The sequence below is a fragment of the Artemia sp. Qi Xiang Cuo genome, chromosome 9, assembly GCF_049724085.1.
Source record: "Artemia sp. Qi Xiang Cuo chromosome 9, ASM4972408v1, whole genome shotgun sequence".
Taxonomy (NCBI): Eukaryota; Metazoa; Arthropoda; class Branchiopoda; order Anostraca; family Artemiidae; genus Artemia; species Artemia sp. Qi Xiang Cuo.
This window is the reverse complement of record NC_142802.1, coordinates 14,259,819-14,276,502: the sequence shown is the minus strand read 5'-3', so window position 1 is coordinate 14,276,502 and position 16,684 is coordinate 14,259,819. Positions and strand designations below refer to the sequence as shown.

General features: G+C 33.3%; 1 protein-coding gene across 1 annotated transcript in view; it reads left to right on the top strand.

Annotated features, from left to right (window-relative positions):
- Positions 1–16,684, top strand: part of LOC148948337 (orphan steroid hormone receptor 2-like) — a 285,870-nt gene that overhangs the window by 179,806 nt on the left and 89,380 nt on the right. The window contains exon 4 of the mRNA XM_089094896.1: positions 14,497–14,648. Coding sequence (XP_088951022.1) covers positions 14,513–14,648 — 136 coding nt within the window. The 5' untranslated portion in view covers positions 14,497–14,512. The remainder of the gene's footprint in view (positions 1–14,496; positions 14,649–16,684) is intronic.

Sequence of the window (16,684 nt, the reverse complement as noted above, 5' to 3'; positions counted from 1 at the left end):
CAACTTGTCCCAGAAAAACGTGTAAAATTCTTCGTTAAAAGCCGACAAAATTTCTGTATTTGATTGTTAAAAGTGGAAGTAATTTGAACGATTTCTTCAAAAAACCAGTTTGGTCGAAAATTTGTAAGTACTGGAAATTTTTGAATATGTGAAACTGAAAATGGGACGGCTTGAAATATAATACTTGAAATTTCATGTTTTAAGTTCATGTAGTGAATGTGGGGTGAGACCTAGACAAAACTTACTTATAAGCTGTTTCAATGTGCTAATACCTCTCTGGCCACCAAAACATTCTTGAAGACAATGGATACCAAACAAAAATTATATATACTTAACAATGTTTAATATTACTTTTTACAGCAATTCCACCGCAACTGCCCATTGTATTTTTGGAATACGTGCTAATGTTAATAGCCACGAAAAGTTTCATTGATGTCAAACTGGGCTTAATTTGTCTCATAAACGTTGTTGCGGTTTTACTTTACAAATAATTCCCAGTTTTATTAAATGACCTGTATGGGAAGGAAACCAAACTTTTCTTTAATCAAAACAGCTGTTACTACATCTGGATTAATTGATTATGAGTTAACGGCCATATTAAAAGCCTATTAAGCGAATCTAACGAATATGTGAGAAAACCACTGATCTTTCAAAAATATAATATTACTATAGTTTAGCCAGATGTTAATTTACCATTTTTGTGCATAATGGCACTTGAAAAGAACATGATAGGGAGGCAGGTATATCTGCAAAGTGGAGTAAGTTTACCTACCCACCCTCCAAAAACTGACAGGACACTCTTATGAAAGTATCCTGAAAATACTCTAAATTATCCAAAGATTGAGACTGTAAACGTATTTGCGGTGAAGCTTTACACCCCCCCCCCCATTGGGGAATGCAAGACAAATAAACCAATAAGAGATTAACTAGTAATATAGGAAACATCAGTTCAGACCAGCTACCCACTCAGGAATTATGTTTTTGGGTGTGGACTGTATGTGGTATATAAGCAGGCAATACTTTATCCAGGTGGGGTACCGAATATGAACCCCTCCCCCCCCCCCCCAAACAAAAAAATAAAAAGAATTTTTCCGAATCATAAAAACGTAACAGAAATGTATATAAAGGAACTTTTTGTACGTGTTTTAGTTTTTTGTACTCCCCCTTCCTGAAAAATATACCCCCCATACTGAACAAAAATCCTGGACACGCATTTGTACGCAGGATAAGTCCCTTTGGTCTGCTGTTTGTTTATTTATTGTTTTGGGAGGGGAGGGGGTATTAAAGAACTTTTGGGATTGTGCCTCCTGCCCTCCCCTATTAAAAATTTCAAGATTTTACTAAATTTTCCATATCCTATTTTTAGCTGTTTTGACGAGCTCTCGGCTCTAAAAAATGTGACATTCTGAAGTAATTTCCTGGTTGTGCGCTAGAACCGTATTTGTACGTAATCTCTCAAATTTTGGAATTGGGCAGTGTCCCCCCACCTCCTTCATCTATTCATTTTTTTCCTTTTTAGCCGGTTAATGCTATTCCTTAAACTCTTAAAATTATTCAATCTACGTGGAAGACTACCCAACTGACCGTATAAATTGTTGATCAGTCCCTTTTTCGATTCCAAGATTCCATTTTCCTGTGTTCCTTCCAATATTTTCAATTAGATAGCCTTCTGACGTAATCGTATGAGCCTCGAAACTGGTATGCTAATTATAATAATTATATTAACTCTTGCAGTTTAATTATGTCAAATTTACAAATAAGTAAAGTCTGTGCATAATTAAGAACATCCCACGGTGACAGTTTATATTTTTTTTTCACGTCCAGGCTTAAAAGAAAAAAAATGTCTCATAAAAACATGCAAGTGTTTGGAGGAAAAAAAGAAACTGGTTTTAAATAAGCCTAGACCAACGATAAAAAGCCTAGCTAAAATATAATGGTGACTATTTTGTTGAAACCAAAGAAGAAAGAATCTTCTTAATGACCTGACAATTCGGATAAAGAAAACTGCTGACCAATATCCCCAATAACTCTGGTTTTATGATATTCCATATTTTCTTATAATTTTCATTTTTTTTATATCTTGGATTTATCACCCCTTCCCTCATCCCATTAAATTCCTGCGCACATTGCTGCCTCAAAAAGCAATACCCTGGTTGTTTAAAAGCGCAGCATTGCTTGTGTAGGTCAATGGTTGTCAACGTTTACTTACGACCTGCGTCTTTTTTCGGCATTTCAAGTTGAATTGCTAGCTTTCAAACAATATAACGATAATAACTTTTTATACAAGCAAGACACGTAAGCAAATTTTTTTCGGAGGGGGGATAAACATACAAGCTTTTGTTTAATAATTTAAAATAGAAGTACCGATAAGTTTAGCAAAATCTAGAATTTGGGGAAGCGGGCCCTGAGACCCCCCTTTTCCCGTGTAAGTCTCCAATACAAACCATACCGAGACAAAATCTAGACATAACTTTTATATATTTTATTTATCAATAATTATATATATATATATATATATATATATATATATATATATATATATATATATATATATATATATATATATATATATATATATATATATATATATATATATATATATATATATATATATATATATATATATATATATATATATATATATATATAAATATATATATATATATATATATATATATATATATATATATATATATATATATATATATATATATATATATATATATATATATATATATATATATATATATATATATATAGTATATATAACATCGGTGAATGTTCGAAATACCTTTTTTCTCCTTTGATTTAGTCAGCGTTGCCAGTCAACTTTTCCAATTTAATATATATATATATATATATATATATATATATATATATATATATATATATATATATATATATATATATATATACACATATATATATATATATATATATATATATATATATATATATATATATATATATATATATATATATATATATATATATATATATATATATATATATATATATATATATATATATATATATATATATATATATATATATATATACCGCTGAATGTTCGAAATACCTTTTTTTCTCCTTTGATTTAGTCAGTGTTGCCAGTCAACTTTTCAATTTAATGCAAGGTTTGATGATGACAGGTTAGGTTAGAATAGATTATGTTTGGTTAGGTGAGGTTATGTTGAGTTAGGTTAGCTTAGGTTTTTAACCCATTTCTGGCATTTAAAACAAAATTCAAAATTTAAGAATTTAAAACAAAATTTAACCTAATCTAACCTAAAATAACATAATCTAACTTTAACTTTTACCATCATAGCTTGCCTAAGAATGAAAAGACTGACTCGCAAAGCAATGGGAATCCAAGCAGAGAAAAAGGAATTTCGGACATTCATCGGCTAAAGTTCGAATTTCGTTCCAATTCTTTAAGAATCACCACTAAATCACAAGGCCGTTTAATTAGAATAGATAGCTCTTTTGAAAGTACTAGAAAAACCTTAGCGTAAAGTGCGAGGTATTGACTAGAGGGCGAACCCCCTCACATACGCGATAATTTCTGCTTGTTTTAAGTTTTAATGTTGCTCCTTACGTTCAGTTGAAAAAGCTTGTTTTTTTTATCTCCATGAAAACATCATTCATGGAAAAATCCTCCAACGTACCTCCCCCACCCCCAATACCAGAAAAAATCCCACCTTAAACCGTCTGTATACTTCCCAATAACAAAATATATGTGTAAACAAAGTTCATAACTTGCAGCCCTTCCCCCGGGGACTGTGGGGGATTAATTCATCTTCAAAGATATAGCTATTAGATTTTCAACTATGCTGAACAAAACGGCTATTTCAAAATTTTGATCGGGTGACTTTGGAAAAAAAATAAGCGTGTGGTGGCCTAGTTGCCCTCCAATTTGTTTGGTCACTTAAAAAGGGCAGTAGAAGTTTTAATTATTCCGTTCGATTGAGCCCTCTCGCGATATTCTAAGACCACTGGATCGATACAATCACCCATAGGAAAAAAAAAACAAATAAACACGAATCCGTGATCTTTCTTCTGACAAAAAGTACAAAATTCCACATTTTTGTAGATAGGAGCTTGAAACCTCTACTCTAGGGTTTTCTGATACGCTGAATCTGATGGTGTCATTTTCATTAAGGTTCTGTCACTTTTAGGGGCCGTTTCCCCTATTTTTTTTTAGGAAATAAGGCACATTTTTTCAGGCCCATAACTTTTGATAAGTAAGACTTAACTTGATAAAACTTATATATTTAAAATTACCATAAAAATCTGACTCTTTTGATGTATCTATTGGTATCAAAATTCTGTTTTTTAGAGTTTCGGTTACTATTGAGCCGGGCCGCTCCTTACTTACAGTTCGTTGCCACAAACTGCTTCAAATCACAAAATATGATGAAAATTAAAGATTATTACCATCATATTTTTTGAATGCTAGCATCTCATCTTGAAATGCAAAGACCTAAACAAGCAATGACACGCTTTTTAAGAAGCATATGCCATTTTGAGGCAGCAATGTACGTGAGAATTTAATGGGGGGGGGGGGGGGAGGATATAAAATCTAAGATATAAAAGAAGTTGTGGATACAGGTCTGCAGATTTCTTTATTCAAATTTTCAGGCCAAAACAGCACGAAACCGTTTCTGAAAATTGACTGACGAACATTTTACGCCGTGAAAAACGGTCTAGATATGTCACGACTGAGGAAAAATTTTTCTCCCCCTCTCAGTTCCTTGAATATGATTTTATTAAATCTTTCCAGATTAGAGACTTAATAACATCCGGTAAATACTGGCAAAATGGAATTTGTCACTCGAACAAGGTTAGGTACATATAGATCATCTCATTACTATTCTCAAAGGATCCGATGTGATTTAATTTTGCATGGCAATAATTTAGGTTGACATAACAGGTCAATTGTACTTCGAAAGTGGTCTTAGCAAGATATTCAGTTAAACATGTTATTATTCTGAATTGGATTTTTAATAAAGTAAGTTTCTGTTGCATTCACATAGTTTGGCGGCACCAATTCACGAATTGACTAGGCAAAATATCAATACAACTAAATTACGAAAAACTAGGCGTAAAGGTTTTTTCTTGTGTGAATCAGTATTGAGGATCGCATTTCAACGGGGTGGGATTTCTCCCGGGGTGATAAAGTGCAAATTCTTTTCTGGTCTTGAGAAGGAATGGGGGTTGACTGCCCCACTCATGTTAATTTTTGTTCGTTTTGAGTTTGACTCAATAAATACTAGAAATATTTTCTCGCTTTCGTTGAGCCATCAGATTAATACAGAATTAGTTCTGAAGGAGAGACGAGGGGAGGTAGAAATTGATGTATAATTTCCAGCACCATAAGCAAAATTCTAGTTTTGGGGATGGGGTATAAAAGAAACTTTAAAAGCACATGAAAAATGTGAAATTGATATCTAACCCTTACTTCTGGAAATATTTTTGGTCTACACTATTATTATGAAAGTAAAGAGTAAAATTAAACCCAAAAATGAGCAGAATTTATTCCTTATAGGGACTGCCCCTTCCTCATCCACACCTCCACTTCATGGTCGCAGAAACTTCGGAGTGTGCTCGTTGGTCAGAAATTGAGGGATAAATTCTACTTTAGCTTTTTTTTGCTATCTTGGAAAGAGGTTAAGTTAGGGTAACGACAACTTTCCGGGATGGGTCTACAGGCTGAAATATGTGCTCTAGAAGGCAGTGCTCACCCCTGCTTTTGAAAATCTTTTTACTTTTAATAGAGACCGTCATGATCATAATACGAGAAAAGCTGATGACTTAACTCATGAGTTTAGGAGCACCACTCGGGCATCTTTTGTGATTCGCCATTATGGTCCCCATGTTTGGAATATATTGCCCGAGTGTGTGAAAAATGCGCCTAGTCTTCCGGCTTTCAAGTCACGGGCAAAGAAGTTTCTTTTATCTCGTGAGTGAATTTGGTGTTAAGCCCATTCCAGGTTGTCATTCTATTTAAGATATTTCCCCGATTTACTTTGCTCTTTTTTTGCTTTTTTCTATCTACTCCTTGTCTTTTCCTCTTTCTCTCTTTTTTCCTTTATTCCTTCATCAGATAAGTTTCTTGTGTGTTGATTAGCATGGTATGAATTTTGCTTTAATGAGCTGAGAGTGATAACCTCGCTTGCCCTTTCAAGCTTATTGCCTTTCTTGGCAGGCGAAAGGCGAATAGTGTTTGTTTTCTTTTTTAATAAATGTATATCTCATATCTCTAATTAACGGTCTTTGTGATTAAGCGGTAGTCTTAAAGAATTGGAAAAAAATTCGAACGCTAGCGTAAAGAGCGAGGTATTGACTAGGGGGCGAACCCCTTAATATACGCAATAAAAATATACGAATATAGAGGTTCGTCACATAAGTTAATTCGTAGTTACGCACATTTATTACTAATAAAAACCTTCGTAAATAAAATTAAATAACTTTCAAGAAAGCCATTTAGCAAAAAAAAACAAATTTCGTTTTAATTATTAATGTACGGTGAGCCGAAATCAAAACCTGCATTAATTCAAAAACGTTCAGAAATTAAATAAAAAGAACAAGTTTTTTTAACTGAAAGTAAGGAGCGACATTAAAACTTATGACGTACAGAAATTATTCCGTATATTAAACGGGCTGTCCCCTTCTCAACGCCTCGCTCTTTACGCTAAAGTTTGACTCTTTCTCACAATTCTGTTTTTTAAAACAATAAAAAACTTTAGCGTAAAAAGCGAGTCGTTGAGTAGGGGACAGCCCCCTTCACATACGGAATAATTTCTGTTCGTTTTATGTTTTAATGTCACTCCCTACTTTCAGTAAAAAAACTTGTTATTTTAATTTAATTATCACATAAAAATCGTAGTTGTGAAGCTTCTTAAAGTAGAATTAAATGCTAAGATTGGCCGGAAATTAACACAAACAAATTATTGCTTATATCGGCCATTATTTAACAACATTCAAACTTTAGCGTAAAGAGCGAGGTATTGACGAGGGGGCGAACTTCCTCATATACATAATAAGAGGGCTTTCGCCCCCTCTTCAATACCTCGCTCTTTATGCTAAAGTTCGAATTTTGTTCCAACTCCTTAAGAGTGACCCTGAATCACAAAGGCCGTTTAATTAGAATAATTAGCTCTTTTGAAATTACTAAAAATATTAGGACGACTGGGTCGATACGATCACCCCTGTGAAAAAAACACGCATTCTTGATCTTTCTTCTGGCAAAAAAGGCAAAATTCCACATCTGTGCAGATAGGAGCTTGAAACCTCTACCGTAGGGTTCTCTGATACGCTGATCTTGATGTTTGATTTTCATTAAGATTATATGACTTTTAGGGGGTGTTTTCCCCTTTATTTCGAAAATAAGGCAAATTTTCTCAGGCACATAAATTTTGATGGGTAAGACTAAACTTGATGAAACTTATATGTCTAAAATCAGCATAAAAATACAAATCTTTTGATGTATCTATTGGTATCAAAATTCCTTTTTTTTTAGAGTTTCAGTTATTATTAAGCCTGGTCACTCCTTACTTACAGTTTGTTACCACAAACTGTTTGATTACAGTATTAATTAGCCCATTAAGACATCCTTGTCGTAAGGAAAGATTTAAGATAAATTTGAACTCCTTGGGAGGGTGTAAAGAGGAAAACTTTGGATAGATTGGGATGGAGGAGGAGCGTACGTAGCTGTGTCCTCAGGCGGCTTTCTGCTGCAGTGAGTTGTTAGTAGTAGTATGACATCACTCTCAATATATCTGACCTCCTAAACTAAAATATCATGGACGTATTTAAGTTTTGAAAATTAAACACTCCATATGGTTATCTGTTCAAAGACGATGACGATGTGAATTGCCCCTATCTACTAGCCTTGTCAATTATTGCCACAGCATAAATATTAAACAGTACCGAAAATTTGGTTCATAAATGGGACACATCACAGTGCGCACTTTGGTAAGTTACCAAAACTTCAGTTGCTGCTTGTCATTGTTGGTATCCAATCAGATCATAGCGAAGGAGGAGTCATGAAGAAAGGTGTGCGACTGATGTGTCTCAAAAAATTTTAATGGAGAGTATAGGAATTGTTGCTACTATTTAATATTTATGTTCTGATTATTGCAGTATTTCCAAAATTGAAATTTGACAGAAACGATATTTGAAATACATAAAATTGACCAATTGGATGTATCCAAAATGATACAGTCTATTTCAGGTCAAATCATATTTAATTTAGGCCTATGCAAATTTATTTCTGATCAAATGAATTAAGTTACGACATAAAATGATATTGAATTAATGACATGCTTGTTAAAATTGTTGGTATAATATGGCATGACGTTTAAAACAAACCAATAAAAATAATTGTATCGCAGATCTAATAACACTACTACAAACGATCCATCTTAGCTCCATCCTCCATGACACTGGAGCAGCTGCACATGCTGATTTTGTCTCAATCTGATTGAAGCTACACGCTTTACTTTCCAATTGGGTTTACTTCTGTCCTCATACGATGCCAGACGGAAAATCCCAGGTCAAATATTATAAAATAGTATGACGTTAAAAAATAATATAATACGAAGTCGAATAAAATTATGATGAAAGTTAGGTAACAGGTGAAGAAACTGAAATTAACATATACCAACCAGTATGGCACCGAACCTTGAATCTGGTTAATTGTTGATATTTGGAATGGTGCTAGATCATGTGAATCTGGATCTGAACCTTGAATCTGGTTAATTGTTGATATTTGGAATGGTGCTAGATCATGTGAATCTGGATCTGAACCTTGAATCTGGTTAATTGTTGATATTTGGAATGGTGCTAGATCATGTATGCACAATAGACAGTCCCAAGGTCTCTTGCGACGTACTAGATCAAAGCTGCAAATAATTTAAGACATGATACTACCATAAGCTTAAAAATAATTTTTTGTTTTTTTTTTGGCCTCAAGACTGGCTGCTAAAAGAACAAATCAAACAGTTCGGGGTAACGAATCGGATTCTTATGCTGATTTCATATATATAAGTTTCATCAAATTTAGTCTAACCCATCACAAGTTACGAGCCTGAAAAAATTTGCCTTATTTTTGAAAAAAGAGGAAACACCCCCTAAAAGTGATAGAATCTTAATGAAAATCAAACCATCAGATTCAGCGTAACAGAAAACCCTACTGTAGATGTTTCAAGCTCATATCTGCAAAAGTGTGGAATTTTTTGTTTTTTTTTGCCAGAAGAAAGATCACGGATGCGTGTTTATTTGTTTTTTTTCTCAGGGGTGATCGTATCGATCCAGTAGTCCTAGAATATCGTGAGAGGGCTCATTCAAACGGAAATTAAAAGTTATAGTTCCCTTTTTAAGTGAACAAAAAAAATGGAGGGCAACTTGGCCCCCTCCCACGCTCATTTTTCCCCAAAGTCAACCAATCAAAATTTTGAGATACCCATTTTGTTCAGCATAGTTATCTGATAAATATGTCTTTGAGGATGACTTAAGTTGGTTTTTCTCCTTTGTTTTGTATTATATTGCGCTAATGGAACGAATTTCCTCGTTATTCGAATTATAACGAATAACGAATTTCCTCGTTATCTTCTCTTATTTCATCTGGCTCTAAAATTTAACGAATAGAAAACGATCAATATCTTTTTCAGAAAATAGCATTTATTTAAATTTAAAATAACAGCTTTTCAGCCAAAAATATACAGCAAGGAAGTCTAAAAAAAGGAATAAACACAATGTTATTAATTTTTCTTATAATTATTTTAAGGATTAAGAGTTAGGGGTGACATCTTGTGCCGAGTTACAATTATTTACAACCAAACATTTACATAATATTTTATACCGTGCCCGTATAACAAACTGTTTTTTTTTAATAATCAGTTTAATAAATGAAATAAAATGTAAAATCATTGCTAAATTTTTAAAAGAAATCTCATTCAATCAATTTCGAAGGTGCACATACCCAGCAAAACCCAATTTTTTTTCCACAATATTATTTTATAATACAATTTTATATAAATACAATTTTAATAAAACACGATTTTATTCCACTTTCAGTAGGCTTCTGCTTCTATTGGCAATTTAAATAAAAAAAACAAGTTTTTAAACTGAAAGTAAGGAGCGACATTAAAACTTAAAACGAACAGAAATTATTCCGTATATGAAAGGGCTGTCCCTCCTCAGCGCCTCGCTCTTTACGCTAAAGTTTTTTATTGTTTTAAAAAATAAAGTTGTGAGACAGAGTCAAACTTTAGCGTAAAGAGCGAGGCGTTGAGGAGGGGACAGCCCCTTTCATATACGGAATAATTTCTGTTCGTTTTAAGTTTTAATGTCGCTCCTTACTTTCAGTTTAAAAAACTTGTTTTTTTTTATTTAATTTCTGATCGTTTTTTAGTTAATGCAACTTATATTTTGGCTCACCGTCATTGAATAAGTAGCCTAAACAAAATTTGCATAAATATTTTACTTTTCTTTTGCTAAATGGATGTCTCTAAATTTGGTTATGACGTAATTTACAAATTAACTTACGCAACTAACTTCTATATTCGTATATTTTTCTTCTAGCAAAAAGTACAAAGTTGCAGATTTTTGCAGATATGAGCTTGAAACCTATGTAATTGGGTTTTCTGATACACTGAATCTGACGGTGTAATTTTCATTAAAATTCTTTAACGTGTAGGGGATGTTTCCTCCCTCTTTAAAAAAAATCGGGTAAATTTTCTCAGGCTCGTAGCCTTTGATGAGTAATACTAAACTTAATAAAATTTATATATTTAGAATCAGCATTATAAACCCATTCTTTTGATACATTTATTGACATCAAAATTCCGTTTTTAAAAGTTTCGATCACTATTTAGCCGTATCGCTTTTTTTTTATTTTTTTTTTTATTACGTATATGTTATTACGTGTATGAGGGGTTTCGCCCTTAGTCAATACCTCACTCTTTACGTTAAAAGTTAAAAACGAATTTAATTCACAAACCCCTGAATCACAAAGGCCGTTTAGTTAGAATAGATAGCTCTTTTGAAAGTACTAAAAAAAACTGTAGCGTAAAGAGCGAGGTATTGACTTGGGGAGAACCCCTCATATACGTTATAATTTCTGTTCGTTTTAAGTTCTAATGTTGCTTCTTACTTTCAGTTGAAAAAAAATTGTTTTTTTTTAATTTAATTTCTTATCGTTTTTTAAATAATGCTTGGAAATCCGGTGCCCCCTTCATATAAATGTTCCCTACCCCAAAGAAACTACCTCCACGGAAAGATCCTCCCGAGTAACCCCCTCCTCCAGCCCCATCCTCCAGAAAAAAAAAATCCTTCCTGAAAGTGTCTGTATTCTTCCCAATAACCAAAAAATAATGCTGGCAATTCCGGCGCCCCCTTCATGGCAATTTCCCTTTCTCAATGAAAACTTCCTTCATGGACATATCCTCCAACATAACCCCCAACCCCCCCCCCCCTCACTACCAGAAAAAACCCTCCTGAAAACGTCTGTATACTTCCCAACAACCAATACTATATGTTAACATTGGGTAAAGTTCATAACCTTTAGCCCTCCCCCCGGGGACTTCGGGAGATTTAGTCATCCTAAAAGACATATTAATCATATTTTCGACCATGCTGAACAAAATGGCTATCTCAAATTTTTGATCGGATGACTTTGGGAAAAAATTAGCGTGGGAGGGGGCTTAGTTGCCCTCCAATGTTTTGGTCACTTAAAAAGGGCACTAGAACTTTTATTTTCCGTTCCAATGAGCCTCCCAAGATATTATAGGACAACTGGGTCGATGCGATCACCCATGGGAAAAAAAACAAAAAAACAAATAAACACGCACCCGTTATCTTCCTTCTGTCAAAAAATACAAAATTCCACATTTTTTTAGATAGGAGCTTGAAACCTCTACAGTAGGGTTCTCTGATACGCTGAATATGATGGTGCGATTTTCATTAAGGTTCTCTAATTTTTAGGGGGTCTTTCCTCCTAATTTTGAAAATCAGTCAAATTTTCTCAGGTACGTAACTTTCGATGAGTACCACTGAACTTGATGAAAGTTATATATTTGAAATCAGCATTGAAATTTGATTCTTTTGATGTATCTATTGGTATCAAAAACCCGTTTTCTAGAGTTTCGGTTACCATTGAGCCGGGTCGCTCCTTACTACAGTTCGTTACCACGAACTGTTTGATAGAGGTAGGACTGTGCTAAAATCAATCTTTTTTTTTAAATCCTGTTGTAGGAAAAAAAGAAAATATAGAGCTATGCAAAAAAGCACATGATGGTATTTTCGAATTTCGTGCAAAAATCTGGGTTGGAAGTAGAGCAAAAATAGCTTTAGTTAAGACTGTTATCAAACAGTTCGTGGTAACGAACTGTAAGTAAGGAGCGACACGGCTCAATGGTAACCGAAACTCTAAAAAACTGAATTTTGATACCAATAGATACATCAAAAGAATCAGATTTTAATTTTGATTTCAAATATATAAGTTTCATCAAGTTTAATCTTACCTATCAAAAGTTACGCACCTGAGAAAATTTGTCTGATTTTCGAAAAAAGGAGGAAATACCCCTTAAAAGCAATAGAACCTTAATGAAAATCACACCATCATATTCAGCGTATCAGAGAATCCTACTGTAGAGGTTTCAAGCTCCTATCTACAAAAATGTGGAATTTTTCGTTTTTTGCCAGAAGAAAGATCACGGATGCATGTTTATTTGTTTTTGTTTTTTTTCCCAGGGGTGATCGTATCGACCCAGTGGTCCTAGAATATCGTGAGAGGGCTCATTGGAACGAAAATCAAAAGTTCTAGTGCCCTTTTTAAGTGACGAAAAAAATGGAGGGCAACTAGGCCCCCTCCCACGCTCAATTTTTTCCCAAAGTCACCCGATCAAAATTTTGAGATAGCCATTTTGTTAAGCATGGTCGAAAATATTATAACTATGTCTTTTAGGATGACTTAATCGCTCGAAGCCCCCAGGGGGAGGGCTGAAAGTTATGAACTTTACCCAATGTTAACATATAGTATTGGTTATTGGAAAGTATACAGACGTTTTCAGGGGGAATTTTTTGTGGTTGTGGGGGATGGTGGTGGGTCGGGAGTTATATGGGAGGATCTTTTCATGAAGAAAGTTTTCATGGGGGAAGGGATATTGCTATGAAGGGGGCGCCGGATTTCCCATCATTATTTTAAAAAAAAAATCAAAATTAAATATAAAAAAAACAAGTTTTTCAACTGAAAGTAAGGGGAGGTGAAAGTAAGGGTGGTATTGACTAAAGGGAGAACCCCCTCATATACGTAATAACATATACGTAAAAATACAAGCGATACGGCTCAATTGTAATCGAAACTTTTAAAAACGGAATTTTGATGTCAATAAACGTATCAAAAGAATGGGCTTATAATGCTGATTCTAAATACATAAATTTTATTAAGTTTAGTATTACTCATCAAAGGCTACGAGCCTGAGAAAATTTACCTGATTTTTTACAGAGGGAGGAAACATCCCCTACAAGTTAAAGAATTTTAATGAAAATCCCACCATCAGATTCAGCGTATCAAAAAACCCTATTACATGGGTTTCAAGCTCATATCTGCAAAAATCTGCAACTATATCTGCAACGTATTTTTTGCCAGAAGAAAAAATATACGAATATAGAAGTTCGTTACGTAAGTTAATTTGTAAATTACGTCAGAACCAAATTTTGAGACAGCCATTTAGCAAAAGAAGAGTAAAATTTTTATGCAAATTTTGTTTACTTATTCAAGGACGGTGAGCCAAAATAAAAGCTGCATTAACTAAAAAACGATCAGAACTTAAATATAAAAAAACAAGTTTTTTAAACTGAAAGTAAGGAGCGACGTTAAAACTTAAAACGAACAGAAATTATTCCGTATATGAAAGGGGCTGTCCCCTCCTCAACGCCTCGCTCTTTACGCTAAAGTTTGACTCTTTCTCACAACTTTATTTTTTTAAACAATAAAAAACTTTAGCGTAAAGAGCCAGGCGTTGAGGAGGGGACAGCCCCTTTCATATACGGAATAATTTCTGTTCGTTTTAAGTTTTAATGTCGTTCCTTACTTTCAGTTTAAAAAACTTGTTTTTTTTTATTTAATTTTCTATTCAAAGCCTGCTGTTAGTCAAGTGGAAACAAGCTGCGGTAGGAAATATTTTTCACATTTCAGGTCACCTTCAAATGGGATTCATCTTAATGCATATTTGGCTTCCAAACTTCCTTCTTTTAGAGCAAAGCTCACTCTTTACCGTTCATTACCGTTTTTATTACAGTTTATTACCGTTATTTATGCAGTTTATTACCGTTTTTTCATTGCTATGTCAGTTTTTTTGTGAAGTGTTCGAAACACAAAAATTCCAAACTTTCAAAATATTCTCCACAGTGTCTTATATTTTCCTTAGATTTGGTTATATTTTCTGATTTGTTTTATACAGTATATTTTTACAAACATATTTCTTTTAGCCTGTAATCTGCGCATATGATGGATCTACCTAATTATAATAATGGATTTAATGCAAGTCTTGGCATTGTTTTTGGACCTCAGAGGGCGCGGTCGGGGCTAACTATTACAACCAGCCTAGAGAAATGTGTTGTCTGTGGTGACAGAGCCTCAGGTCAGTATTTGCACTATTAATTCAGTTTTTTATGTTTTAAGGTATGTAAAAAATGTCTGAAGTATAGCCAAATTCTTTGATCAGATTTCAAGCTTATTATGATCCAGCTAGTATTAATTTTTTATGGAATCTTTTAGAGAATACCGAAGGGCATTTGACAAAATGTTTGGACCTATGCACTTGCACGAAAATTTATCTATTCCTAGCAATTTAAATTCTAGATTTGTCTTTATAAAGTTGTAGCGCTTATAGGCGTTAATGATATTAATGCTGTAACTACTTCTTTTGTTAATCGATTAGTTTGAAAACAATTATAAGAAAATTAAAGAGCGAAAACAAATCCCCAGTTAAGCCGATCCTTTTTCGTTGTAATTTCTGTTCGTTTCGAGTTGACTTAATTATCGTTCTTAATTTCGATTCTACTTAGCTTTCATTCATTCATTCATAATTATTCCAGTTCGTTTTAAGTTTGACTTTATGTTTCTTTTTTTTCTGTTAATTTTAGTTTTTATTATCGCCCTTTGTTTTCTTGGAAAAACTATTTTCTTAGGAACGTCTTTAAAATTAATTTCTTTTCATATTTTAATGACATATTTATATTATTTTTTTTATGAAGCTGAAAAGATCTTTGTTATTAAGAGTTGTAGGGATTTATTGCAAGTCAGGTCCAAGGGGTATTTGTCAAGTATGAGATTTGATGAATTTCAACTTACGGAAAGAAGGAAGTATATGGATTAGGCTAGGCAGTGAAGCTGTCATGAATTTTGCCCAATGTGGAGGAGTATTTGAAAAGGAAATTTTTTTAGGGGATTGTAAAGAATGGGTTGAATTAAGGAGGTATTTTTTTGGGAAAAATTTCATTGATAAAAGTAATTTGAAAAGATCAATAGAAATAATGGAGACTTAAGGCTGATGGCGGATTGGATTTCGGTGTTCGATATTAAGTGATGTCGATTGTTCGTTTTGTCACGGTCGTTGTTGGCTTTTCTGCAAATGAGTTATTATCCTTGTATTTGAATGATTATTAATTAAAAAAAGCTTTTTCGACAAAATAAGTTTTTCAAAGAAAAGTAAAGAACTCCATTAAACAAAAAATGAGCAAAAATAAAATAATCTACCAAGCGTGAAACTACCACAAATCAGCATCGATACATAAATAAAAGCAAAAACGAACAGAAATTACAATAGATAACAAATCAAATAATATTAACATTTTGATTACTAAATATCAGTATATGTATATTAAACTGACAATGCACATTCATTTGTATTTTTTCAGTACAGTGCAAATTTTGTTCTGGCCTTGGGAAGGCATAGGGGTTCTGCGCCCACCTTAAGTTAATTTCTGCTCGTTTTGAGTTTGACTGGGCTATTTATTGTAATTTCTGTTCGTTTTGGGTTTTATTTATGTATCGATGCTGATTTATGGTAGTTTCATGCTTGGTAGATTATTTGATTATATTTTTCTCATTTTTTGTTTAATGGAGTTCTTTACTTTTCTTTGAAAAACTTATTTTGTTTTAATTAATTTCTGTTCGTTTTATAGTCTTTTCGGGAAAAAAGAAAATAATACTTTAAATCTTTTCGTTTTTCTTTGTTAAGACTTTATAGTTTGACCTTTGTATTTGTATGCTGGAGAAAACTTTTCAGCAATTTTTAACAACATACACCCTTTTAAAAATATGGACACAAATAGTACTGTTTAATTTAGTTTCATACCTTCTCCAGTTGACCTGAAATGGAAAACTTGATACCATTCGCAAAAAAATCTGTTTACTTTCTTTGTTAGCTTTGATACACTTAAGCTATTTTGATTTGGTGCAATTTTAAGAGCAGAAGTAGCCCCGAAAGTTTGAACATAATACCCTCAGTCGTTCTTGGGATACTGCTGAGATACCTTATTGGGATTTAGCATTAGCACAGTGCATTTTGATTTAATCTTAAGGCAACATTTAGTTTTTCAAAATATTGGGAAAACGGGAGGGCGGGTGTGGTAGGGGGACTAGTTGCCCTTCAATCCCTTTCGACTATTAATG